This window comes from Crocodylus porosus, unplaced genomic scaffold, assembly GCF_001723895.1.
Source record: "Crocodylus porosus isolate Cpor-Errol unplaced genomic scaffold, CroPor_comp1, whole genome shotgun sequence".
NCBI classification, from domain to species: domain Eukaryota; kingdom Metazoa; phylum Chordata; order Crocodylia; family Crocodylidae; genus Crocodylus; species Crocodylus porosus.
Window position 1 is genome coordinate 50,442,677 of NW_017728943.1, and position 26,032 is coordinate 50,468,708.

Below are 26,032 nucleotides of genomic sequence, written 5' to 3' on the forward strand. Positions count from 1 at the left end.
AGGATGCATCCACTTCTGCCAGAGCCCTTCCCCTTGATAGGAAGAATTGAGAACACCACCTGTGCCCCCATCACCTTCACCCTTGCACCCAGAGTCTTGTAGTCACTCTTGGTCTGCTCAGAGTCACCTGTGGCATATCACTGGTGCCCACATGGATGTAGCATGGGGTAGTAGTCAAAGGGTCAGATGAGTCTTGGTAATCCTTCTGTGACGTCTCAGATCCAGGCTCCAGGCAAGCAGCAGACCTGCCGGAACAATAGGTCAGGCCAGTAGATGGATCCCTCCGTCCCCACAGAAGGGAATCTAGAACCACCACCACCCATTGCTTTCTCTTTGTGACAGTGGTCTTGATCTTCCCCATCTTAAGGATTCCTGGCCGGGCCTCTTCTACCAATGGAATGTGTTCCTCCTCCTCCGTTGCTAACACTCTATATCTGTTCTCCAGGCAAACCACTGCACATGGGGATGACAACTTCTTTTTGCTGTCAGAAGACAGAAGCTTCCAGCTTCCACCTTCCTAGGAATCTGTGCCCTCTTCCTTTTCTAGCACCACCTCTGGCAGTCCTTCCTCCATGGTCCTAGAGGTTTCCTCCAGCATGGAATCAGTGAAATCCTCACCGCAGAGGATATTTCAGAGACTTGCTACCTTCTCTTGTAGCTCTTTTGCCTTCTCCCTGAGCAACATCAGCAGAAGGCACTGCTCACATTGCAAGCACTCCCCTACCGCCTGGCTGACACTGGAAGGAATCTGCAACCCGCAAACCTGGGTGGAAGCATCAGTAGTGTGTGGTTTTGTCTGGACAGACAGACACCTCACAGGTGGAAGCAACCCCACGGCTTGGATTGTGCTGTTCTCCAACCATGTTGCTGGGTATTCTAATCTGCTGCCTCTCACTCCTTGCCTTTCTTTCCAAGCAGAACTTTCCTAACAAACTCCTTTGTAGCTAGCCTGTTGGCTGTTCCTTCATCTGACATGTTTCCTTTTCCTTGGAACTTCTTTCCTCTCAGCAAGCTTACAGTGAAGGAATGTGTGAGAGAGTTTCCAAGACAACTCCCTACCAGATTCCCCCTTGCTCTGGACTCTAGTTGAACAAGGGGCTTAAGTCTTGGTCTCATTGCTGAGTTTTAGCTGCAAAAATAAAACTATGTAGTTAGTCTTAATTACATATAAAAAAAATGTTACCTTTTATGCTCCTCTTCAAAGAGAGGGGTGGCAAACTAGCCTGCAAACTGACTTGTGAACTGCTTGCAAACTCCTGTTTGCTGCTCCCTGTTTGCTTGGACTGTCTCCTTATATACCGCTCCCGGGCCTGGACTGGCTAGGCCTCTTTGTTATAGGGCTCTTTGTCATACCCAGGCAGCAATCAATCAGCAGCCCGTCCACTCAGCTTCTCAGAGCACACCCACCCACCAAACAACCTTCAGCAGGCCAAACACACAGGCAGCACCGGCTCAGTTACCTTCCCCTGGCAGGATCTGGTGCCTCTTCCCCTTCCTCCCCGTGCTGCCAGTGAACTTATATCATTCGCTACCATATTCCTCAGATGATATTGGTATTGTGTGGGATGCTCCTTATCTGACATTCTACTGTGACTTTTGCTTTGTTTTTCTCTTGGCAAGAATCACTGCCCTACCTTTTATGTGCAAAATGCATTTTCAAAAAACTAACCGGAAGTGAAAAACAGTCACATTACCCAGAAAAAAAAATGACCCTTTCACTGTCCTTCTGCCTCACTTTGATCCTGAAATGACCTTTTGCCATAAAAGACAAATAAATGTCCAGTCTTTTATTTTTTCATTAATTTGAAATGTGGACTCACTTGGCTGTAGGACCATTAGTCAGTGTCTGAACCTGGGTTTATTACCCTCTTATGTTTATTTTAAGATTTCTGTTCAATTTAAGGGATTTTTAGAGGACTACAAAGGAATTGCAATAAAGTGTAAATTCCTTGCTAATAAAAGCATTTAAATGACTATTTCAATTTATCTTGATTTTATGAATTGTACTTTAAAAAGTGTGTGGATGTTCTGATAAGGAAAATTCCTTTTCAAGTACTAAGGCACTATCAGACTTCTTCAACAGCCACTAGTACTTTCTGAAGTTATACAACCAGCCCCGACCCACTACCTCTTGGTTTTCAACTAATATGTAAAGCAGATTACACTTTGCTTTTTTTATGAATAAATTAGAGAATACTCTTTTAGAGTATGATGTTACCAAGCCTAAGAGACTTCAGTTTCACTGAAGAATAAAGGGAATAAAGTCTATTATTTTATTCTTTGAAAAAATCTGGCTTGTCTTTTCTTTCTTATTTTAGTGCCTGATTCACGAAAGCCTTTATGTTCATGAGTAGCATTGTTGATGTTATTGGAATGATTAATGTACATAAAGTTAAATGTGGTTATGAGTTTTGTGGGAATGGAACCATAGTTTGTTTCCTCATTGATGTTTTGGGAATTCTTCTTGATTTGTTTGGACATATCCAAAGACTCATATGTATCAGATAGGATGCCTAACTTGCTGTCCATCATTGCAGCATTAGGTTGTACAAGATTTGACAGCGTTATTCAATATGAATAAGTTATCCAATAAACATAGTCCCTTTTTATTATTTTAGTGTGGTACTTAGTGGGTTACATGCTTTCCTCCATACCAGATATCCAGAGAATTTGGGTCTGTTAACTTAATCTATTTCTCTTAGTTTGATTCAGCAGCTGTCAGTATAGCAGTCAGTGTGTGTTTTGAGTTTTCCATGAACAAAGTATGGGTTTGGTTTATTTATACTCTATTTGTAATTGTTCAAACAACTTAAATTTCAGATCACCTGCTGTTTGGATTGCTCAATTCACTTTATTCATGGTGTGTGACCAAAACATAAAGTCATGTGTTTTTGTTTCTGATTCTAAGCTAAATTACTGAAAATTGTAATGACAAGCAATGGATAACAAAGACAAAATACTCTTTGTAACAGGGTGGCTTCCTTGTTGGGTCTCCGCCAGCTGCCCTGCTCCTGGGGGTAACCACCCATTTCTCTCGTCTGCCACGGCATAATTGAAAAATATGAGCGTTGTTACTAAGGCAGGAGGCTACCCATTACTCCACCTGCTGACAAGGGCCTTAATACCACTCCAACCACCCTTCCATGGGTCCCATGTGTCACAGATGTTACTCTGTGTGTGTTACTTCTCTGGCTTATGGCCAGAGCAAACTGGGCACACAGTTGTAGCTCTACCCTACAGCCCGAAGGCCACTCACATGCCACCCCTCTCTCACGGATCCCATTTACTCCCCTGGCTCTCACCCAGCCTCTTTCATACTGCCCACTCTCGGGGCCACACTCATGCCGCCTGGCCTCCCTCAGGTTTGGGCTTAGCCTCAGTCAGCCCTGCTTCAGTCTGTTGGGTATCTCCCATTACCTTCACCTGAGCATTGACTGAGCGATTGTACAACTGTGGGCCTACTTCAGTCCTGGCCCCTTGCCGGGCATTATGCCCCCCCGGGTCCTCTTTCTCGCCTACCCATGGGGTCTCTACTCACTTGCCTGCTCTAGTCTTTGCCCCCCCCCCCAGGGTCTCTCTACTCATCACCCCTCTCATTCAGGATCTAACTCGCACCCCCAGGCTTTACCCTGCTGCCTGGGCATGGCCCCAGGTCCCTCCTCTGGCCTCAGCTCTGCCTCAAGGTTCTTTAGCTGAGCCCTGGGCTCCCCCTGCCCATTAGAACACCACCAGGGATGTGGGCTAGGGCTATGAGGAGCCCCGACCGGCCTTTCACTAGACAGGTAACTGGCCTGGCATTTCCTGGGGGCTCCCATGCCACTAGGAGCCCCACCGGGCCACCCTCCCCCAACAGGGTGCAGTTTTAGGTCTTACGCAGGACAAGAAGCCACCTCCACCCCATAGCCCCTGCCCTTACCTCCTGATATTGCCAGAGCAGCCTCTCAGCCTGATGTTACCTCCTCCCTTCCTGCAGCAAACTTCAGCCTAGCTTATATCTCTGGGTCCAAAATGGCTGCCCTGAACGGGCACCTGGTTGCTGCCTGTTTTCTGCCTTCAAAGTGACAGGCACCAAAAGTGCCCTGCCACACTCTTCTTTGTGCCAAAACATCCTTGTATGTACAGAAATGCTAATATTCATGTGGCTAGCACTCATTCAACAAACATGCTATCTGTGTACATCTTGGGTGCTTAAATTTTAGGGGAAAACTTTTAAATCCAAAACAAAGATTTCTGGCTTCCCTGTTTTTCTTTTTCAAATAATTTTTTCTCCCATTCCAAAATGTTATGACCTCTTGGGCCTTAAAAATAAACAACAAAAAACCCCTTGTACCTTACCTTCACTAATTTAAAAAAAAAAAAAAAGTAACACACCATCAACCTTAATCTTCTAACGCCAAAAACATATTCCTGATGTAAAGCTGTTTAATAAATAAGCGTCCTTTAAAAAGGATGTCTTGCCAGTTCTGTTACACAGCTGGGCTCACATATTGGACCGGATCATAAAATATTATTAACCTCAGCAGCACCATCTGTTGGGGAGCTTGCTAAAATATAGTAATGCCTTTGTTTTGCTCTTCAATGAAGCTGCACCACATAAGGCAAATCACAGCATTTGTCTGTGTTGTTTTGCAGTGTGAAATTTCTCCTAACCAAACTCCTTTGCAGATATTACAAGTTCTTCATTTTCCATGGATTTTTCTTTTTTCTAGATGACTGATTTTTTAGATTGCAGAAAACAAAATATTCAGCAGAAAACAGAACCCCCCCTTCTTAAGTCTACTTTAGACAACTTTTATTTCATTAAATCCTCTAAAGGGTATGCTAGCAAATACCTTGAGTCTATGCTACACATAAGGCATATCTGATTATGTGTCATCATGGTAGAAGATAGGGATAGAATGAAAGTCTTTGAGATCTATTTGGTTACATCCTAAGGTGTGAGATTTAATTCTATACAGTATAGTAAACTAGAGCTAGTTCACAGGAAAACAGGGTACTTTTCCCACTTTGCTTCTCATTTGACCTTGAATGAGTCAGTTGCCTTTCTATGCCAACTTCTTCCCTTTTCATTTCTTCATTTTGTTATCTTGGGGGACCACTCTTCTCCTATATACATATGTACTACATAGCATGATGAAGCCCCAGTTTCAGCTGAGCCATTTTGATCCTACCCTAATATGAAGATTGGAGCAACTCACCCTTCAGTTACAACCCCCAATGCAGTTTAGCTAACAATCACTTCCTTTTTCACTTGCAATCAGTCAGTTGTTTATGTAGTCATATATTCACTTGTTTTCTAGTTATCATAGAGGCTTCCACAGTATACAAGACCTGAATTTCTAAGGTTAAGAGCAAGTAAAGGAAAGTTTTTGATTTAAAAAAAATCCTTCCAGGCTTTTCTTCTCTGTCTTATTACATAATAAAAAGTCAGAAAAGGTCACAAGACCAATTTATTTTCCTTTGTAAATCTTTTTGTCCTTTAATGGGCAGGTTCCTTGTTAGGTACAGTTCAATGATTTCTCAAAACAAAAAGGACTATTTTATATACTGGTATATTATTTTTAATACTTTTTTTATGGCTGACCCTTTACTTACAGTTATAATCTCTCATTACAGTACCTCAGGCCCTGTCTGAGCCTATTTGCCACTAGCTTAATTTCAAAAGAACAAAATAACCATAAATAAATGATGCTCATAAATAGTATGACCATGTTCTAGGACTTCATTTTGCAGCTGTGCTTCTGATATGTCTCTAACAAAAAACAGTGATATTACTGAATCACGTGACATAAATTGACCAGATCATACATAAATGACCAGATCCCAGCCTGAAAAAATGGCCCCTCAGCCCCATTTCCCAAACTGGCAGCTTGGAATCCAAGTCAGGAAGTCCTGGTCACTGTCAGCATGGGGACATATTGGAGGTCTTACCCAAACCTGTTGCTCTTCAGCAATTTCTGGCTGGCATAACAGCTAATTGGGGCATTAGGGTATATGCAGACACAGTGCATACCCTGTTGTAATTTACATCAATATGCATCTTTATGTAAAGTGTACCAGGTTTTGGAATGGACAGATGTTCAGCTATCCACCTTAACTGCCCACATGTGGATATTACGGTACCTTGCCACAAGGTGGTTAGGGGAGCAGCTGATAGCAAATGACAACCCCAGGATAGAAGCAGACAGGTGGCACCTAAGCTCTTGTAATTTACCCCCATGGGGTTTTACCCCTGATCCTTTGAAGGATAATCCTGAATCAGATTGTGTGAAGTTCCTCCATTTTAGGGGTTTATATCATATGTCAGTTATGCTTCTTATACAGGTGTACTGCCAGTTACACTGGTGTGAATGTTGTCTCTCCAGGCCCAAAATGACACCAAAGCCTAAAACAGCCAAAGGCAGTCTGAGAAGCCACAGAAAAAGAAACACCGTATAGCCAAGTGCATTCTTGCACAACCAGAGAGCCACCCTGTGTGTTCATAAAAGAAGACAAAAACCATTTCCATTCTGCAGCTCTACAGCAGTCCTGTAGAGTGACCAGGATTAAGCAGTTTCCTCTGTTGTGCTAGGGCTAGGAAATGTTCATTGTCTCTAGTGCACCCGGCGTCACCCTTAAAACCTGCCAGCAGAACTCAGAAAATGCATTTAATTTGAATTTGAAGTAGGCTCAACAATTTATGCCAGAGAAAAATATCAGCACGTGGTACAGTTATAACAAAAGCTTCTTTCTTGGGAGCTGTTCCATTGCAAGCTCAGCCCCATCCTATTTTGTCATCAAGTTATGACATTCTCTTGCCTAATATATATGCCTAGTTAGCGATGACAGAGATCCAGTAAACAGTACATGTCAAGCGGATTCTGCTGTATAATGTAACGTGCAGGGATTGATATAATATATATATAACCTACTTGTGAGAAGCCTGGAGTGGTGGATAAGTCATTAGACCCGGCTCTATTTCAGACTCTGTCACTTGTTTGGCAACTGCCTTGATTTTCCTGAATCTCCATTTCCTTATCAGTAAAATGAGATGCTGATTTCCTCTGTCAAGGGCTTTAGGATCTAAGGCTGAAAATTACCATAGACTCTTTGTGCCAAATATTCCTTTTTCTCTGACATCATTTCCTCTTTACAAGCAATGCCTCTATTCCTTTTCTCCACAGAGAGATCTCACAGAATGATGTCTTAGAAGTTGTTGAAGCAAGTGTGTTTTCCAACCTCCCTAAGCTACATGAGATGTAAGTAAATGAGCAATATAAGATCAGAGGGTATCAGTGTAATGGCTAGTGATACCCAGGTATGTAAGGTTTGGTGGTTCGGTGCAGGTAAACTTTGAAAACTTCAGATGTATGCAGGCATCCAGAGGGTCTCCTTTTCACTGGCTTCCTTTCTCCTCATTTCACCTTCCCTATCTGCTCCCAGTCACATTAACCTATTTTCCTCTAAACTATTCTTACATAAAACGCATCCTTAAACCACTGGGAATGTCGTGTAGGGGTTGAAGTCTGGGATTCCCTTTGCTGGTGTTCTCTTGAACTTACATAAAATTGCTACTCCCTTCTCATCATCAGAAGACCCCCAGAATGCATTTCACTTCTTATATGTATTTTTTAAATTGATATATTGGTCCATTTGCTCTTACATTTGTTTTTTTTCCTTCGCAGAAGAATTGAGAAAGCGAATAACCTTGTGTACATTGACCGAGATGCCTTCCAGAATCTTCCTAACCTCAGATATCTGTAAGAACTTTTGCATTTGTTATTATGGTAATTGTTTAAAATGATACAAATGTGTTTCTTTCCTCTTTCACATGAATGTCCATAAATATGTTCACTCTACTTACTTCCAACAATGGCAGTGTTTCAGCAATGGTTTTCATTTGTGCTTGGTTTCAGATGATTAAAACCTTTTAATATGAATTTATTTGGTGTTTAGTATGATTTTATTTTCATTTAAATAGCACTTCTCATCAGGAATGCAGTCTACAGCACCCTAGTTGCCACATCTGTTCCCTTGGGGATGCCGTCACAATTCAGTGATAATTGAATCCATCCTTAAAATAGAGTGTTATCCAAAAATATTTTTGCAGCTTTTAGCATGTGACCTTAACCTAACTGCTAATCTCTCTTCTTTGCTATGTATTAAAAACAAATGAAATCTAATGGATGCTGTTTAACTGTAATTGTATTTTGTGACTGCAAGCTTAAATAACTTCCCTGGGTGGTCTTTGCTGTGCAGCCATACATACTCCAAGATGTCATGTTAACTTTTTCGTGCCCTAGGTAATATATTCCACTCATTAATCTTAGAGTTGAGAATATGTGCCCTATGTCCTGTTTGATTTTTTCTAGTTTTTACTTCTAGCCATCAGCTTTTATCATGGCTTAGTCTGATAAAATATACAGCTTTTGGTTGTGAGAGATACACTCCCAATATACTGTAGTTAAGTCACCTCATGACTTTCTCTTCAAAAAGCTGCATGCAGGAGGGCATTAAAATAAGCGTTGAGTAGGTCTCAAATCATTCTTATAGCTTTCCACTCTGAGCCCTCCCCATTTTTTTAATGGTCTTTGTACAAAATACAAACTAGATATCAGCCCTGGATGCAGTTTTTCAGTTTTGATCTCACCAGAGGCTTCTGCAGAGATAACATCACTTCTTTAATCATACTCAATATTCATTTCTTTATATGGAATTTTGGTTTAGGTTGGAACTTGAAAGAGCGCCTCCTCCTACCTTTGGTCCCTAGTTGCTTGAGTGGGGTTTGGATGATGCAATGAAATATTTTCCTTCCCCACCCCTCTCTCTAGCTCCTTCTTTTATGTTCCATCCGGTTGCATTGGCCTTCTAGACATATGCCAGCAGGAAAGCAGTTGTGGCCATCCCCTTAATGAGCTTTCTGCCTCACAGGTCTCTGTTTTGGCAGAAGCTGTCATGCTTTAAGTTAAGCTTGGACTTTGGAGCTGTGGCATCACTAAAGCTGCCCAATCAGTCATTATTTAAAAGCATGATAAACTGAAACATGGTTAGAGACACTGTACTATGAGATTCCTGTATTATCTTTAATGAATCATATTTAGATATTTACAAATGTTGAGCCAATGTAATCTCACTGTATAGTTTCATGCTTATCGGCCAATAACTAACTGAGAAGGAAAAACGAGAACAGTTCATCAGAATCTTACACACTTCACTGAGAAAACTAGAGGGGGTTTTTTAATTCATGGATAAAGAAATGTGCTTAGCAACAAGTATAAACATTTTGGTCTGATTTTTCCTTTCTCCAAACACCATATATTGGCAGGTATGTTTCTCTTTTACCTTAACTTTTGACCTTTCACATTGGGAAAAAAATATCTATTGATCTTTAAATAAGCTTTGCACTATATTCTCTACCCTTCGTATCCAGTTGCAGTAATTGTAAGTCAGCTGCAGTTTGCTCTTTCCCATTCGGTCTGCTACAGTTCTGTCTCAACAGCACTTTCACACACTCTGCCACTCCCCATCCTTACCAACTATAATCTTCCAATTCCATTGTGTTAAAATTTGTCATGTTGCTTCATTCTGCTAATGTCAATTAATTCTTTCGGATTTATCTAATCTATAGAAATCCAGAAATCTGTTGTCACCTTCAATTCCTGTTACCAACTGTGCTTTTTCACTTGGTCCAGAATTTTAAATTACACCAGGGGTTTTATTTTATTTATTTATTAAGATAAGAACTGAGAAGGTATTTCTTTAGCACATCATTTTCAATTGCTAGAAGCACTTGTAATCAGTTAAAAGCTTATTGTTTTTTTAAAGAAAAATGTATTGCCCAAGGTGCCAACCCTGCTGTTAAGGCATGGTGTTAATCAGACAAAGAATACACCAAGCTGTTGCCCCAAGAAGGAATATAACATCAGGAGTATCCAAGTGAATGAGACAACAACTGTCTACCTATAGCTAGACAGAGGAAGCACCACATTCCAAATCACTTGTTCTTTAAGTCTCCCCAAACCACTGCCTAACTTCAAGTGTAACCCAGCTAGTGACACAGGGAAAACTCATTAAAGCATTTTCCTACAATGAATTCATGATGCTCTTATTAATCCTAGCTTGACCTAGTGCTGCACTTTGTGTACAATCAGCCTTTCCCACTTACTGTCTGACCTAGATCTTCTCATGGAGGCAGCATAGCCAGACATCAAATAATTCTTCATGTACAGGAATCCTATTGCATCAGAAAGGAGAAATGTTATCTCTTCCATCACCACCCATGTCTGGCACTTGGACTCGGAGATTTGGGTGAGGAAAAGGGGTCTGACCAGATTTTCCTCATGCCCACTTATTTCTGTCTACCAAAACAATCCCTTGGAACTATCAGCAGCAGGCTTAAATTTCAGCAACCTTCAACAGCAGCTAAGGTTATGAGCCTTTTTGGATTCTTATTTTTTACCTCTTACAAAGGAGCAACTGAATCTCCATTTGTTCAAAGACTTAGCACTGAAATAGTTAATAAAGGGCCTAATTCTCCTTTCAAACTGGTATAAATCAGGAGCCACCCCAGTAAAATCAGTAGTGTTCTACCTACATGGACCCAGTATAAAAAAGAGAACCTGATCCTGGTTTGATCCTACTGCAATGGACTAACATTATTTTCTTTGAAAGTGCATGCTCCAGTACTGAGGTTGGCATGGTATGGAGGCACAGCTGCCCAAAATACAGTGCCACAGTGGGCACTTCCAGTTTCGCTTTTACCTTACAAGCCGGCATGCTGGTTAATAAAGCATGCTGGTTTGTAAGGTGCTGGATAACACGGCTTTTACACTATATACACAGCTGTCCAGGGCTGTTGTAATAGCAGGCACAAAATTCTGAGGTGGAAAGATGCTCAAAACCACCAGAAGCCAGGATGGGAATAACTACAGCCACTATGGAGCACTACGGAAGGGCAAAAAGTGACAAGATAAAAGTGCCAAGGAGGAAGGTAAGGTCAGAGCTATGGGGAAATAGAGGTGGTAGTTGGTGAGGTAGGTTTTAAAGGATTGGGAGAAAACAAAAATGCTTGTAGCCAGAAGCCAGTTGAGGAGAAAGGTATGGGAGAGGATGGTGGCAAAGGAAGTTAGAGGGCAGAAAGATAGATAGAGTATGGACCTGGTGAGCAGGGAAGAGAAGGAGCAAAGGGTTCAAGTATAGATGAAAGAGTACAGGGAGCATTAGGCATACTTGCATGAAGGATCAATGAATGCTTTTCTCTTGTCACTCTCCTGTTTTTAATTGGTTCTTTTTGTCTTACTGTAAACTACCTTGAAATATTTTAGGAAGGGCAACATATAAATCAAATACATGAATAAATAAATACACATTCATGTTCAATGTTGAAAAATATGTCACATTTTAATTCACTTTATTAACTCTAGGGAAAACATGTTAAAGCAATAACAGACCTTAAGGCTAGGGACAGACATTACACATAAACCAGTTGAAGTTAACAGAAACTGGTTTAAACCTGTTACAGAACAGATGTTCAGTCAGTGAAGTACCATGGGTCTCTGGCACCCAGGGGCCAATGTATGCATTTGTCCCCACTCCCCTTTCATTTTCATAGCAATACTTAAAGCCATGTCACGAGATAAGAACTCTGAAGTGTACCCCCCCAAGCAGGACTGTCCCTATGGGGGGGAAAAACGGGGTGACCACCCTGGGCCCTGTGCTTTGGGGGCCCTGTGGAGTGGGGTGGAGCAGCGGCGGCACAGAGCTGAGCCAAGCTGTGGCTCCATGTCCAGCTGCTCACTACCCTCCCCCCCACCACCGACACCAGCATCCCCAGCGGCAGCAGCTTCTTGGGGTCTGAGATCCGAGTGGGGGTGAGGCCCCACATGGGCTAATTTGCCCTGGGCCCTGAACTCTGCTCAGGTCATCTCTGCCCAGGGGCTATGGCCCCCTCCCCTCTTGGTCTACCACTGTGTTCAGTGCACATAAACCAGTTTGAAAACTGCTGAAACTGGTCTGAGATAAACCTGATTGAATGTAGTATCAGACTTGACTGATTTGGGTCAAACCAGTTTATGCAATGTCTGTCCCAGACCCCTTCCTGTTTTAGGTTAAACCAGAGTCCCCCAGCTTCCTACATGCTTTGCAGCCCTGGGCGGAGCTCTGCTCTCTGCTCTATCCCACGAGGGCTGGCCTCACCCCTCTGCTCCCTAGCTTAAGCTCTTGCAGACAGCAAGGTATAATGGCACCTGCCTGGCTTCGTCTTGCTCCTCCCCACCCTGCTCCCTGCTCAAGCATGGATTCCCTCCTCTCCTTTGCCTTACACAGACACCTCTCAGCATTACCTAGCATACCACATGCTGGCTATGGTCCATGCTGTGGGAGACAGGACAAAAGCAGAGAGGACAGTATTGTCTCAGGACTATTTGGAGCTAATCAGTAGGTAGCTGGTAATGTCCCTCCACTACTTCCTTGGAAAAAAGTTATTTAAGAAGAGCTTGAACTAATGAGAGAGGCTTTCATTTTGTTTGATGGACTGATAAATGCTAACAACTCCCTGTGAAACTCCACAATTCCCTGTGTAACTCCCTGCTGTGTAAATAAATGCTCTGTTACCAACAGCTGGGGGGCGGGGCTCTGTAATAAGAACATCCTGCTGGGGCCTGGCCACACCCTGCCCCTCAGCTCAGCACTATGGAAGGGAAGGGAGGGATGCTCTAGTGCTCCCCAGCTTTTAGCCTGAGCCACTGCAGGCATATGCCAGCATTTCCTCAGTCCAGAGGGGATGTCTATGTGGTTAAAAATGGGTTCAGCCTAGCCAGGTTACATTAACCTGCAAAGATTTAATCAATTCAGGCTCAGGCTTTTTGAATGTCTGTCCCTACCCCTAAGGTGAATGAGTTGGGAAGGGGGTAGCCTTGCTACTGCTGTCTGGCTCGGGGGTTTGTGCACTGAGCTGCTGCTGGGGAGCTTGTAAGTTCAAGTCTGAGTTTAGAGTTGGTGATTCCCTAGGCAGGGGCCCTCGATGGCAGCAGGAAAAAAATTTTACCCTGACACATGGCAAGATGCAACAGGCCCCAGAAGCCATTGGACCAGTGCCCAGGCTCTGGGGTTAAAAGCTGCAGGGCATGCTGAAACCCTCTGGGTCTCTAATCTAGCTAGACACTGCAGTCTAATAGCTGGTGCATCCTCAATAAACTGTGACTAAATGAGTGTCAGAAGGCTGAATAAGGAGTTATCAATGAAAATGATTAATCAAATCTTTTTTTAGACTACAGATATGTGTTCTTTGGAAACTGAGGGTGTTTTTACACATGCTTCTAGGGGAGCATCTCATACATCAGCATCCCCACACTTCAAAATGGTTGTGGACTGCTTTAACTAAAGATTGTCAAACGAACTTTAGTTAAAGCACCCCTGCCACCATTTTAAAGTGCAGGGATGCTGATGCACAAGACATGGAGGCTGCTGGAGCACACTATTTAGCACAGTCCAGCAGATTTGATTAATTGAGTCTGCTCCGATGTGCTGAAATTACAGCATGTCAGAGCCACCTCCCCACCCATCTACAAGCACCCTGAAAGATTAAGCCCAGAGTTCCAATTGTTATCTGCCTTTTTCCTTTACCTGTCATACTAGACATTACATACCACTCTGTGAACTTCTGCCCTTTTGTGTTTCATAGAAGATGGCTGTGTATGTGCAAGCATATGCCATCTGCCCTAAATAAAATCCTCAGAAAAAGCATCATATACCACATAGGACCTATGCCAAATGTTGTATATTTAGCAATGCCTGCAAAAAGAGAGAGAGAAACAACACATGAGAGAGAGCACATTTTTCCAAAGACAACTAACTGATGTATGGAAACAAAAAAGCATCTGTCTTTGCATAGATACTGGCACACTGTTCTCGCTTACTTTCAAAATATAAATGAATGAAACAGTATACTTCAGGAAAAGGTTAGACCCAATCTAATTATTTTGTTGAAGTCTGTGGGAGTCTTTCCATTTACTTCACTGGATGCTGGATTATGCCCCAGCTGAGACAGTAGCAAGATTGTGAAGTCAAATTAAGAAAACATCTACATTTATGAATGCCTTGAAATTGAACTAAACACCATTAAACTATTCCTGATTTCTGTCTGTAGAGAATTGTCTGTTGTGCTACTTGTCCCCCTAACACATCTGTCACAGCCTGACACATCATGTGGTGTTAATCACAAGGGTGGTTCTTTCCTACTATCAGGTTCTTTTATCTCTTTCCACTCCTTTATTTCCTATAACTTTTATCCCATTCCTTATGGAGGAGTGTCCTTCACAATTCCTTTTTGACTCATTGGGAGACTGATTACTGGAGCTTAATGGGGGAGAAATATTTCTCAACAATCATTTAAATTACAAATACTTGCACTGAGCAGTATTCAGTGGTTATAAACTTTAGTTTGATGACTCTTCAATCAAAAGGGCCAGACTTAGCATGAAGAAAGTCCAGATAGTGAGCACATGTAAACCTGTGAAGCACCCTGGAGATATACTTTCTTAGTCCACTAGAAAATCTGGACCAACATTATAATAATTTATTCAAGCAATTTTGATTATTTGTAACTCTCTGGGTATGTCTACATGTTCATTAATGTGCTTTAGATAATGCACATTTGCATGCACTTTTACACGTGCTCTGGGGGTTGGAGGAGTGGCACTTGAATTAGAGCGGCTCCAAGAGCCAATCTAATTAAAGTGCTGCAGCTTCTCACATATCAGCATCCCTATGCTTAAAAATGGCAGCAGGGACACTTGAACTGAAGCTTGTTTGACGAGTTTCAGTTCAAGTGCCCTCACCAACATTTTTAAGCATGGGAGCACTGACACATGAGACGCAGGAGGCTGTTGGAGTCTGGTAATTACCGCACTCCAGTAAATTCGATTAATTAAGTCTGCTCCAATGCTCTGTAATTACAGCATACTGGAGCAGCCTCCATGCTTGTGTACAGGAACCTTCCATTGTGGGGTACTAGAAAAATGTACTTTAGCCTATTTTAATATGCATGAGCTAAAGAGCACTTTTTGTAACACTTTAATGAACCTTAAAATAGGCTAATGCACAGTAAAGCACACAGGTAGATGTGGCCTCTGTGTTGCAAGCCACTCCATAAGACAACCCCCAATGTATTCCTATCCTTTGCAATAGGTATAGGTTGTAGCCATGTTGGTCTAAGGGCATAAGCAAACAAAGTTCTTCAGGTAAATCTGATATCTTCTATTAGACCAACTCAAATGGTTGGAAAAATTCTTCTTTGCAAGCTTTGAGATACAAATATCCTTTGTCAGGCTGAGGAAGCATCTGCAGTTGGTGTGTGCTCTTCCTGGATGGAATGAATAGTAAAGAAGCCAGAGGCTGGTATGCATGGAAGAAAGCCAGTCAGTCAAGATGTAAGTTGACTTCAACCCCAGTCAGTGGATGAGAGACAGGATGGTGGGGAGAGGGAGATGGTAGGGAACAAATGTAGCTGGTAAATAGTGGAGAGGTACCTGGGGAGTCAGATAGATAGTAGGCAGGTTATAATGTGTCATAAATCCAATGCCTAAATCCATGATTTTTTGTATCCAGTAATTTGATGAAATGAAGTTCGTAGGCTCAACTGTGAAAGGTATTTTGTAAATTCCCTTTGAGGATTAGAACTGAGAGATTGGAGAGTGGTTTTCATGTGAGAAATGTGCCTCTCACCCCCACTAGTAATTGGGTATTCTTGCCTTTTATAGATTTTCAGTCTGCATTCATCCTGGTGTGCAGTTGTTGTTTGGTCTCTCCTATATATTTTCCATCAGGGCTTTTGGTGCATTGGATGAGATATATTACATTTCTGGAGGTGCAACTGTAAGATACAGGAATGTTGATGGCTCTTTTTCGAGGTATTGTAATTGTGGGGGCAGGGGTGGAGATATGTCAGCAGGTTTTACATTTCTTATCATGACCTGGTCTGGATCCATTCTCTGTGTTTTGGGCTGTAGGAAGTTTGCTTCTGGTGATGAGTTTAGTGAGGTTCAGTGCTTGTTTAAAGGTTAGGATGGGATGCCATGAAGCTTTTACACATGTTGGTGGTTTAATGCTAACCATGGACAGCGTGTTTCTTCATGAAACATTATTCATGAGGCATTGATTATGAAAAAATAACAGTATAAGCATTTTTATGGCATACACTTGAGAGAAAAGGAATCTTCTCATTGGAAGTATTTATCATTTCACACTTTACACTCATTGATTAAATGCTTAAATATATTTCTTGTGCAAAAATTCAGCTGCAATTGTTCTCCCATGACCTACAGAAATGGAAGGTCTAACTATGGGAGGCAGCTTAGCTGAACTAACCAAGTCTTCATTTCTTTTCCTTCAGCCAATTGTATTTGCTAATTGAGAAGGGAGGAACAAAACAAATCAGGCTTTCTGGCTTTTTTACCTTCTCCCAGGAATGTAGGAATGGAAGGGACCTCTGTTGAATTCAGTCCCCTGATACTTGCTACTACATATACTCCCCTTCTTAAATTGATCAAGCTCCAGCTTAAAGCTAGTTAGTGCTACTCCTACTGGAAGGCTGTTCCAGAACCCAGCTCCTCTGATGGTTAAAAACCACCTTCTCATTTTCTGCCTAAATTTATTCACAGTTAATTTATTCCCCTCTGCTCCTGTTACCTTGTCCTTTGATCAAAATTGTCCACTTCTCTCCTTGATGTTTACCCCTGCTGTATTTTTAAATTTCAGTCATGTGCCCCTTCAACTTTGGTTTTATTAAGCTAAATAAGTTTCTTGCATGAGTATAAACAACAATGAAATGGGAAGCATTGTGGCTCCAGGAATCCAATGTGCCTTTCTAATTAATTACAAGAGTTGGACCAGGTCCAGGTCAGAAAAGAGAAAACCAGAGATCAGAGAAAACCCAACAGTAATACACAAAATAAGGCCTGACTGAAAGTAACTCAGCTTTTTTCAGAATACCATCTCAAGTTACAGGAATAATGGAATGTTCAATAAAAATGACCAGCAAGAAATTTAAAATTCTTATACATTGTGTAAAAATATTACCAAACTGAAGGGCTCCCTGCCACAAAATACCATTTGGGCAAAGAACTTTGTAGCCTTCACAAAAGGAGTAGACACCTCCATAGATAAAGAGAATATCCACAAATATCTAAGGCAGGCTAAAAACTGTAAGGGAAAAGATAACAAGCTCTTATGCATTACAATATAACTTAGCCACTAATTAAATGAACTCAGGAAAGTCACAGGTTGTCATATAATACCCATTTCCAAGATTCTTATACCATGTTATGAAGATTCTAGTACTGGTTGCTTTCAGGCAAGATACTAGACTGTTGGTCTGATCCATTTGGCAATACTTGTGTTCCTAAGATCCCCCATCAGTGGGTTATAAAGTTCAATTCAGAAATGCTAAAATAAAAATAGGTATTCATTGGCAGTTTGCAAAAGACAGTATAAAAATATCAATGTTAATACTTGAGATGGAGGTGGGCAAAGTAGCCCATCAATTTAATGAGCTTTGCAGCATGCAGCTTGAGTGGTTTTTGATGAGGTTCTTCAAGAATTGCAACACTATTACTAGTAGCCTTTTTTATAGACAGGAAAGAAGCTATTAGCTATTAGATTAGCTCTTTCAATGTTCTCATCAATCTATGGAATTGTTACTTCTCCCAAATATTAAATATTAATATGCTGTTGTGCATATCATTAAGTACAAATAAATTCCCAAGTGCAGCCATGGATGATACCAGAAACTGATGCAGCCTATTGGCATAGGGTATCATAAAATGCCTGAGAAAAGTCCAGTACTGAACTATAATAAACTTTCTGGCCACGTCCAGATGAATGCAGGTGTCTGTTATGTGGCGTCGTAGACACATCTGCAGCACCACATACTGCACATTCAGTTGTTCTCTGTGCTGCAAGGGAGCAGCTCGGGAGGGGCAGGGGTTCTGACCCCTGGATATCCAAGGGGCAAAAAAACCTACAGGAAATAAAAATGGAGCAGCACATGTGGCAGCAGTATACACTACCCAAGTGCAGTGCTTCTAGTTGTCCCCAGGGAACCAGATATCCACGCACATCTGGATGCAGCCTCTGGGTCATCTGTCCCAGTAAGACTCATTAGAAATTAGAATTAGAATTAGAAAGACTCATCCTGAGTTCCCTCACTGCTCTTTCTCAAGCAGAGGATAGAATTGTTAATTGGCCTTCCTGGGTATTTGCCAAGGAAGCAGCCTGTTTTAAAATGGGAACTTGTTGACCTTTTCAGAGGTACAAGATCATTTATCTAGCTCTCATTAGGGAAAGGATAGTAAGCTGATGTGCTGTCTGCTGAATAATGTAGCAATGACTTTTCAAACCTCTCTACTCTTTCCCAAATTAGTTCACAGTTGTAATGTAGGTCTTTTTGATCCTGTGTTACAGTGGGTGTGTCCAGCCCAAAATTTAAATAATTTAAACATAAAAGAAGGAAAGGATTTAAGTGTCACATTTTCAGAACAGTATTGTAGTCATGTAACTGGAGCTCAGGAAAAAATAGGTAAGAATCCTGATATTACGTGCGTATAATGAGGCCCCTGCCACATTACTGAGAAAGAGGAGGAAGCCTATGGCCTGCTAGCCAACCCAGCCCCTTTAAACAATGATAAAAGGGATATAAATAAGATGGCCACCCACCAAGGGTGTAAGCAGTGATTGGCAGGCCTGAGGTGAAAGTAGAGAGTCAGGTAACCAGGGAAAGGCTCAAATGCCCAGGACTTAGCCCAAAAGAGGCAGTCTGGCTGTAGGAGCCCCCAGAGGCAGAGCTCCAAAGTAGAGCCATCTCAGACCACCTGGAGACAAGGACTGCCTGGACCAATGGCTGTGTATCACAGAAGGGTTGAAGAGACCCTACATTACAAGTGACATGAGATAAGTGCATTCACCTTTTGTACTGACGATTGGAAAAGGGCAAATATAGTGCCCACCTTTAAGAAAGGGAAGAAGGAGAAACCAAAGGACTGCAGACCAGTCAGCCTCGCCTCAGTCCCTGGAAAAATCAGGGAGTAGATCCTGATTTCTGCAATCCATTTCTAGCACTTGGAGAAGAAGAAGGTGATTAGGAACAGTCAGCATAGATTCACCAAGGGCAAGCCATGCCTGACTGACCTGATTGCTTTCTGTGGTGAGATGACTGGCTCTGTGGCTGCAGGGACAGCAGTGGATGTGATATATCTTGACTTTAGCAAAGCTTTTGATACAGTCTCCCACAGCATTCTTGCAAGCAAGATGAGGAAGTTTGGATTGGATGAATGGACTGTAAAATGGATAGAAAGCTGGTTGGATTGTCAGGCTCAATGGGTAGTGATCAATGACTCAAGGTCTAGTTAGCAGCTGGAATCAACTAGAGTACCCCAGGGTTTGGTCCTGAGGCCTGTTTTGCTCCATATATTCATTAACATTCTGGAAGATGGGATAGATTGCACCCGAAGAAAGTTCATGGATGACACCAAGCTGAAGTGTGTAGTAGATATACAGGAGGGTAAGGCTAGGATTCAGTGTGACCTAGACAAATTGTAGGGTTGGATCAAAAGAAATCTTATGAGGTTCAGTAAGGACACATGCAAAGTCCTGCACTCAGGATGGAAGAATCCCATGCACCACTACAAGTTAGGGGCCCACTGGCTGAACAGCAGCTCTGCAGAAAAGGTCCTGGGGATTACAGAGGACAATGAGCTGGATATGAGTTAACAGTATGTCCTTATTGCCAAGAAGGCTAACAGCATACTGGGCTGGATTAGAAGCAGTGTTGCCAGCACATCAAGGGAAGTAGTTATTCCCCCTTATTCTGCATTGGTGAGTGCACAACTGCAGTACTGTGTCCAGTTTTGGGCTCCTCACTACAGAAAGGATGTGAACAAGTTGGAGAGAGGCCGGGGGGGGGCAACAAAAATGGTTCGGGGGCTGGGGCACATAACTTATGAGGAGAGGCTTATTTAGTCTGCAGAAGAGAAGCCTGAGAGGGGTTTTGATAGCAGCCTTCAACTACCTGAAGGACAGTTCCAGAGAAGATGGAGCGAGACTATTCTCAGTGGTGGCAGATGACAGAACAAGGAGCAATGGTTTGAAGTTGCAGCAAGGGAGGTTTAGATTGTATATTAGGAAAAGCTTTCTCAATAGGAGGATGGTGAAGTACTGGAAGAGGTGACCTAGAGAGGTGGTGGAATCTCCATCCTTGGAGGTTTTTAAGAGCTGGCTCAGCAAAGCCTGGAATGATCTAGTTGGGGATGGTCCTGCTTTGAGCTGGGGTTTGGACTAGATGACCTACTGAGGTCCCTTCCCGGCCTAATTTTCTTTGATTCTGGTGTGAGAATTAACCCCAACAAAGGAGCTTGCATTTGGCAAGCTTGGTGTTTGAGAGTGGACACTCATATTTTGATTTACATTTGCACCAGAGGTTGGTTTTGCTGTAAGGGGTGGACTGGAGGCCACTGGGATGCAGCAGAGGCACTCAGTTTACAATACTCCTAGGACACCGGAGCCCTGGGGTGCTGTGTGCAGGCTGTAGCCCAATACATTGCAACAGGGAGTACTGTAGCATGTCAGAAGACTGGGTATCTGACCACAAGACCAGGGGGGTGTAAACTCCATGCCTGCAAAGGGGACATAACTAAGGGCTGAGTGGCCCAGAGCCCACAGGAGGAGCTGGGGCATGAGAATCTAGGGTCCTTGTGTGGTGGACCCTGAGCCACATGACTGAGGCCCAGAAGGGCCTGAGTTCAGACAAGGACCCACCCCAAACTTCATATCTGTCTCCTGGGGTAGCTTCCCTATGAACCTATAACATCAAGTTGTGGTAGGCAAAGTAACTATGAGGGGGTCAGAACCAGAGCCCAGAAATGGGAGTGAGGAGGTTGGAGCCCAGTGGGAAAGCAAGCTGGGAACCTTGTAGCATCAGCCAGGAAGCATCTACATTATAGTGTGAAAAAATACTTTGCTACAAAAATAACAAATCTCCACTGTTTCAGGCTTTCCAGCACTGTGTTTGAGCCAGCAGGATATGACTTCTCTGCTAGCTGACACAATCATGAATTGCGTACTTCTTAAATACATGGGTGTTTAGATTTACTGCAGTGAGATGTTAGGGCATGATGCTTAGCACTGATACCTACATAGTCCTTGGTTCTTCCATAGGACCTTCCATAATAGAGGGATGCAGAAGAGTACCAAGGAGATACCTATGCCCTCTCTTTGCCAAATTGGGGGTAATACGATAAAGCACTCTTTTCCTACTTGCTCCTGTCCACTAGATCCAAACCCCAGGAATGAAGCAATATATCTGCCTCAGTGCTCACCAGTTAGCATGCCTAGGACAAAGCCCTTAAGAGTGTTCTTGGGCATGTGCTCGAGGCTTTTCTAAGGCAATTCATTGCCTAGTTTGAGAGATCTATCTCACTCTGAGGAGAGTGAGTGAGTAGAGAGTACTTTACAGCAAGCACTTTTCAGATACAGCTCTGAAGCAGTGTAGAAATACCCAAGAAGCCTCAGAGCTGTACCTGAAAAGTGCTGCTGTGAAGTATTCTTCACTCACTCTCTTCAGAGTGAAATAAATCTCTCAAATTAGGCAATGACTTGCCTTAGAAAAGCCTTGAGCATATGCCCAAGAGCACTCTTTGCGTGCAGCACTGTGTAATGTCCTCAAAGGTCACGGACCTTCACAGCCCTTGTATGTGGATGAGCACCTTGATTGCCCCCTATCCAAGCCAGTCCATGTACCAACAGGGACACTTGATAGAGGAGCAGGCTACATTACCTAATGGGCACCTTATTACATCTGCCTGAGTCACAGTCCTTTCCACATGCTTCCCCTGGAGCGGAGTTACTTGGCACTGGCCCCCATGTAGGTTGGAAGTTAAGTTAATCGCTCTCTACTCAGAGTGTTTGTCTCAGAGACAGAAAGAAAACCAAGGTAAAAGAGCTGTTGTTTAATTAGGCTACAGCTTTATTAACGTAACTTCTCTGGGAGTTAACCAGCTATACCTCGAACAGGACTCCTTTGAGTTCTGCTCAGATGAACTTCTACTGACCCCGATAGACATTGCCCCTTTAAGCCATACCGCCACAGATTGTAATGTCAAAAATTGTGATGCATCAGGAAGAAGACAAAAAGAAAATGTCAGTAGCAAGGTAGCTCCTTCTGTAAATGTGGATATGTCTTTGAGCAATAAAAACCTGATGCACTGCACTGTTATTCAAAGGATGTGGAGGAATACACAGAGGAGGAATCTCTTGAGTCCTAATGCTCTGAAAGATCCTGCCAAGCACTCAGTAATGGCAGATTTTGTGTTTTGGTTATAGAGTGTGGGCAAGTACAAACAAATCGGAGGGCTTTTCTTTTGGATAATGATAGAAGAAATGTTTCATCTCTCCCACGTTCATCAAGCATTCATACAGAGACCAGGTAAAATGAAACTGGCTTCTGGCTTCCATTTCCACCTATTCTCTTTATGGCTTCTGCTGCAATTATTTAACTCAGTGGATTTCAAACTGTGTCCTGTGGAATCCTGGGGCTCTCTGATAGGTCATGAGGGGTTCCACAAAGGGGGTAATCGCAGAGCAGGCTGGGAGTCAGTGTGCCGTCACTGTGGGGCTGGGTCACTTGGTTCTGCATCAGGCTTTAGGACAGGATAGGGGAAGGAGGTCCATGGCAGAAGAAGTGATATGAAAGGGTTCTGGTTTAAGAGCTTTTGCTTTGGACAGTAATGTTATTCGAAACTGAAAAATGTATTGCATATATTAGTGAAATATGAGAAATTAGCATATTATAAAACAGTGATGATGTGCAGAAAGGCTAAGAAATTAAATAAAAGAATGGTTATATGAATGATGACAAAGACAGGATCCAAATTAATTTTCTTATAGAACATTGGCATACTGTTTTTAAAAAAGGCTTTTAGATTTGATCAGGCTACATGAAATAGAAAATATTCCCTATAAGGTTCATCAGTCAAGCCATTCATCCCTCAATTTGAAGATTTTGATATTTGTGGAGTTGAAAAAAATATCTCTAACAAATTACCTCAAAAAAAATTCAGGATTGGTTAACTGGGCAAAAAAAATTCAAAACAAGATTATTCTGATTTTTGTGAACACGATTAAGAATTAAATTATTTCTGCTTTGAAAGCGGCTGAAGATTATCTACTTACATTTTACTGTGCTCAAGATATTAGTAAACAAGAGCACATGACAATGATTCTTAGATTTCCTTCTGCAGCAAAAGCAACTTAGGTGAGAAGGCATCTCTCCAAATAACATTTTGCTGTATTTTTGAATGTGTGACAGGTTCTACCAGCAATTGAATAATAGAAGTTCTCTTGAACACTTAAAAATATGTGAATCTTACTTTGTGATTTAACACATCTGTGAAAATGCAACAAATATGAAAGGTGAACAGCAGACTTCAGAAGAAACAACAGCTTTTTTGTCCCATACAACCCACCTTATTTTAAGCTCATAGTTAATTATATCACTAATAGCTGCATTGAAGGCATGGTATTTTTTCATGGTTCCCTTTTTGTAGCCTTGTCATAAGCCTGGGATGTAACATGTTAATATGTGATCAACTGATTTGGAAAAAACCTTCAGTGAATAAGATGGAAAAGTCAAATGGATGGATGCCAATTTCTTGATGTCTACAAGCTGTTTGTTTCTGCAGAATCTACAGGACCCCAAACTCATAGTGATTCCAAATTGCTTGCTCCCAAAATCTGCACCTAGACATTGCTGTACAGTCTGGTACTCTGGCATGATATACTATGATGTCAACATCACAAGTAAAATGCTTCAAGAAGTTGAACTAGATACTGAACAAGCCATGCATCAGCTGCAAAGACCTAAAGGATTTCCTAGTAAACTACCATCCAGATAAAAGCAGTGGAGTCAAACATACAACCTGTGGAACCTTATGGTCCATCATTTGGATTTTGGACCAATGGATCCAGTCTGGCTTGTGGGCTGGGTCCAGCCTACAAGCTTTCAGCTCAGTGTGTGTGCTGCATAGGGTGTGCCACCAGACCTCTCCTGTGCTCTGGTTCCAGCATGCACAGACAGCCTGCAGCCCAATCTGGACCGTTCCCAAAGCCAGCTTGCAGGACCAGTCCAGTGTAGCACTGCCTGCAGCACAGTCCCCACAGTGGGACTGGCAAGCATTACACACAGCACAGGGGGCTGGCATGGGGTGGGTGCACATTGTGTGTAGCACCCCACCAGACCACCCCTATGTGCTGGCTTTGGCACAGCTCAGTCCAGCCCACAGGCCAGCCCAGTCACCCTCATCTAGGTTGTGGGGCTGAATGAGTTTGACATCCCTGAGATAAGAGATTCACAAGTGTCCTGTCTCATGTTAGGGATCTGGCTAACAAGCTACAATATCAAGTTATTTTTCTACAAGAAAAACAATTTAGAATATGAGCCATAAAAAGAACACTTGATTAAAAGGCCAGAGATGAACTCTTAAGTAATACAGAACAAAATATATATGATTTTTTTTCTGTTACTTGCTGGGATTTATGAGTTTCTCGGTCTAAGGGAATCCAGATCCCTTTGAAATAAAGTCTTCTACTTTCTTCCTGAATGAGTGCTTTGGAGCCCTTCAGAATGCTTACCCAGGAGATAGGAAGTCTGTGTTCAATACACTGTTCTGCCAAAAAGGTTTCACACCCACAGCTCCTATGTGGGCTGATAACATGTTTACATGGCAGCCACTGGCTCAAAACCACCCCCCAGAAGTAACCCTTGGTGAAGAGATAAGAACTTAGAATTCCCACCTACTAATTTAACATGGAAGCCACAGTGCTACAAAATCAGGCTCCGTCTTATGCTCTTTTCCTGCTTCCTTGAATCTTACCTTCCTGTCTATATAGTGGAATAGCTTCAAGGAGAAAGATGATGAATGTGCCTACCTGTCCTAGTTCATAGTTTGTTGTTTAGATCACACCCTTATGGCTAAAGGATGGGGATTTGAAACCCCTCAATCTGAATAGGACATTGAACTAAGGTTGATGACTTCCTTAGGGTGTATTCTGAGGGTATTCTCCATGTCCCACAAGAGTGGCCCAAGTACCAGGCTATAAACTGGAATGATTCTACATTTTACATCAGTCATCTGCACAGTAGTAAAGCATGGAGAGAAGGGATGGATAATACACCTCCCTGGCCTATCCTCAGAGGGAAGTATAGGAAATATCACTCACCTCTCCTCAGCAGATGGGAAGAAAGGGAGGACTAGTTTCACTTCTAGACATGCAGTCAGCCATGTGGATTACTGCTGAGTTTTACTTTGGAATTTTTCTCTTGCTTTCTTCAGTCTTGAATCTGATGAATCGTATGGCGCATGAGAGTTTATGCATCTCTGATTCAGTTAGTCTATAAGTACACCTTGCCTTCAATCTCACAGGTAGTCACTGCCACCAGGAAGGGAAAGAGCTCAGGTTATGGTTATAGTCTTCTCCCCTCCAGTGAGGATCATTTGCCCTGGTAGAAGGAAAAACATTATGCCAATATTTAAGAAAGGGGGGAAAGGAGGATCCAGGGAACTACAGACCAGTCAGCCTCACCTTGGTCACTGAAAAAATCATGGAGCAGGCCCTCAAGGAATCAATTTCTAAGCACTTGGAGGAGAAGAAGGTGATTAGGAACAGTCAGCATCAATTCACCAGGGGCAAGTCATGCCTGCTCAACCTGATTGCCTTCTATGATGAGATGACTGGCTCTATAGATGCCTTGATTTTATCAAGGCTTTTCATACCGTTTCTCACAACATTCTCACAGGCAAGCTAAGGAAGGCTGGATGAATGGAGTGAAAGGTTAATAGGAAACTGGCTGGAGCACTGGACTCAGAGGGTAGTAATCAATGGCTCAATGTTAAGTTGGCAGCTGCTATCAAATAGAGTGCCCCAGGGGTTGGTCCTGAGGCTAATTTTGTTCAATGTTTTCATTAATGGCCTGGAAGATGGCAGTGAGGGCACCCTCAGCAAGTTT

At 42.5% G+C, this 26,032-nt stretch overlaps 1 protein-coding gene across 1 annotated transcript in view; it reads left to right on the top strand.

Annotated features, from left to right (window-relative positions):
* The window catches only part of FSHR (follicle stimulating hormone receptor), a 188,118-nt gene that overhangs the window by 96,813 nt on the left and 65,273 nt on the right, over positions 1-26,032 (top strand). Inside the window, exons 3-4 of the mRNA XM_019549338.1 lie at positions 7,164-7,238; positions 7,665-7,739. Coding sequence (XP_019404883.1) covers positions 7,164-7,238; positions 7,665-7,739 — 150 coding nt within the window. The remainder of the gene's footprint in view (positions 1-7,163; positions 7,239-7,664; positions 7,740-26,032) is intronic.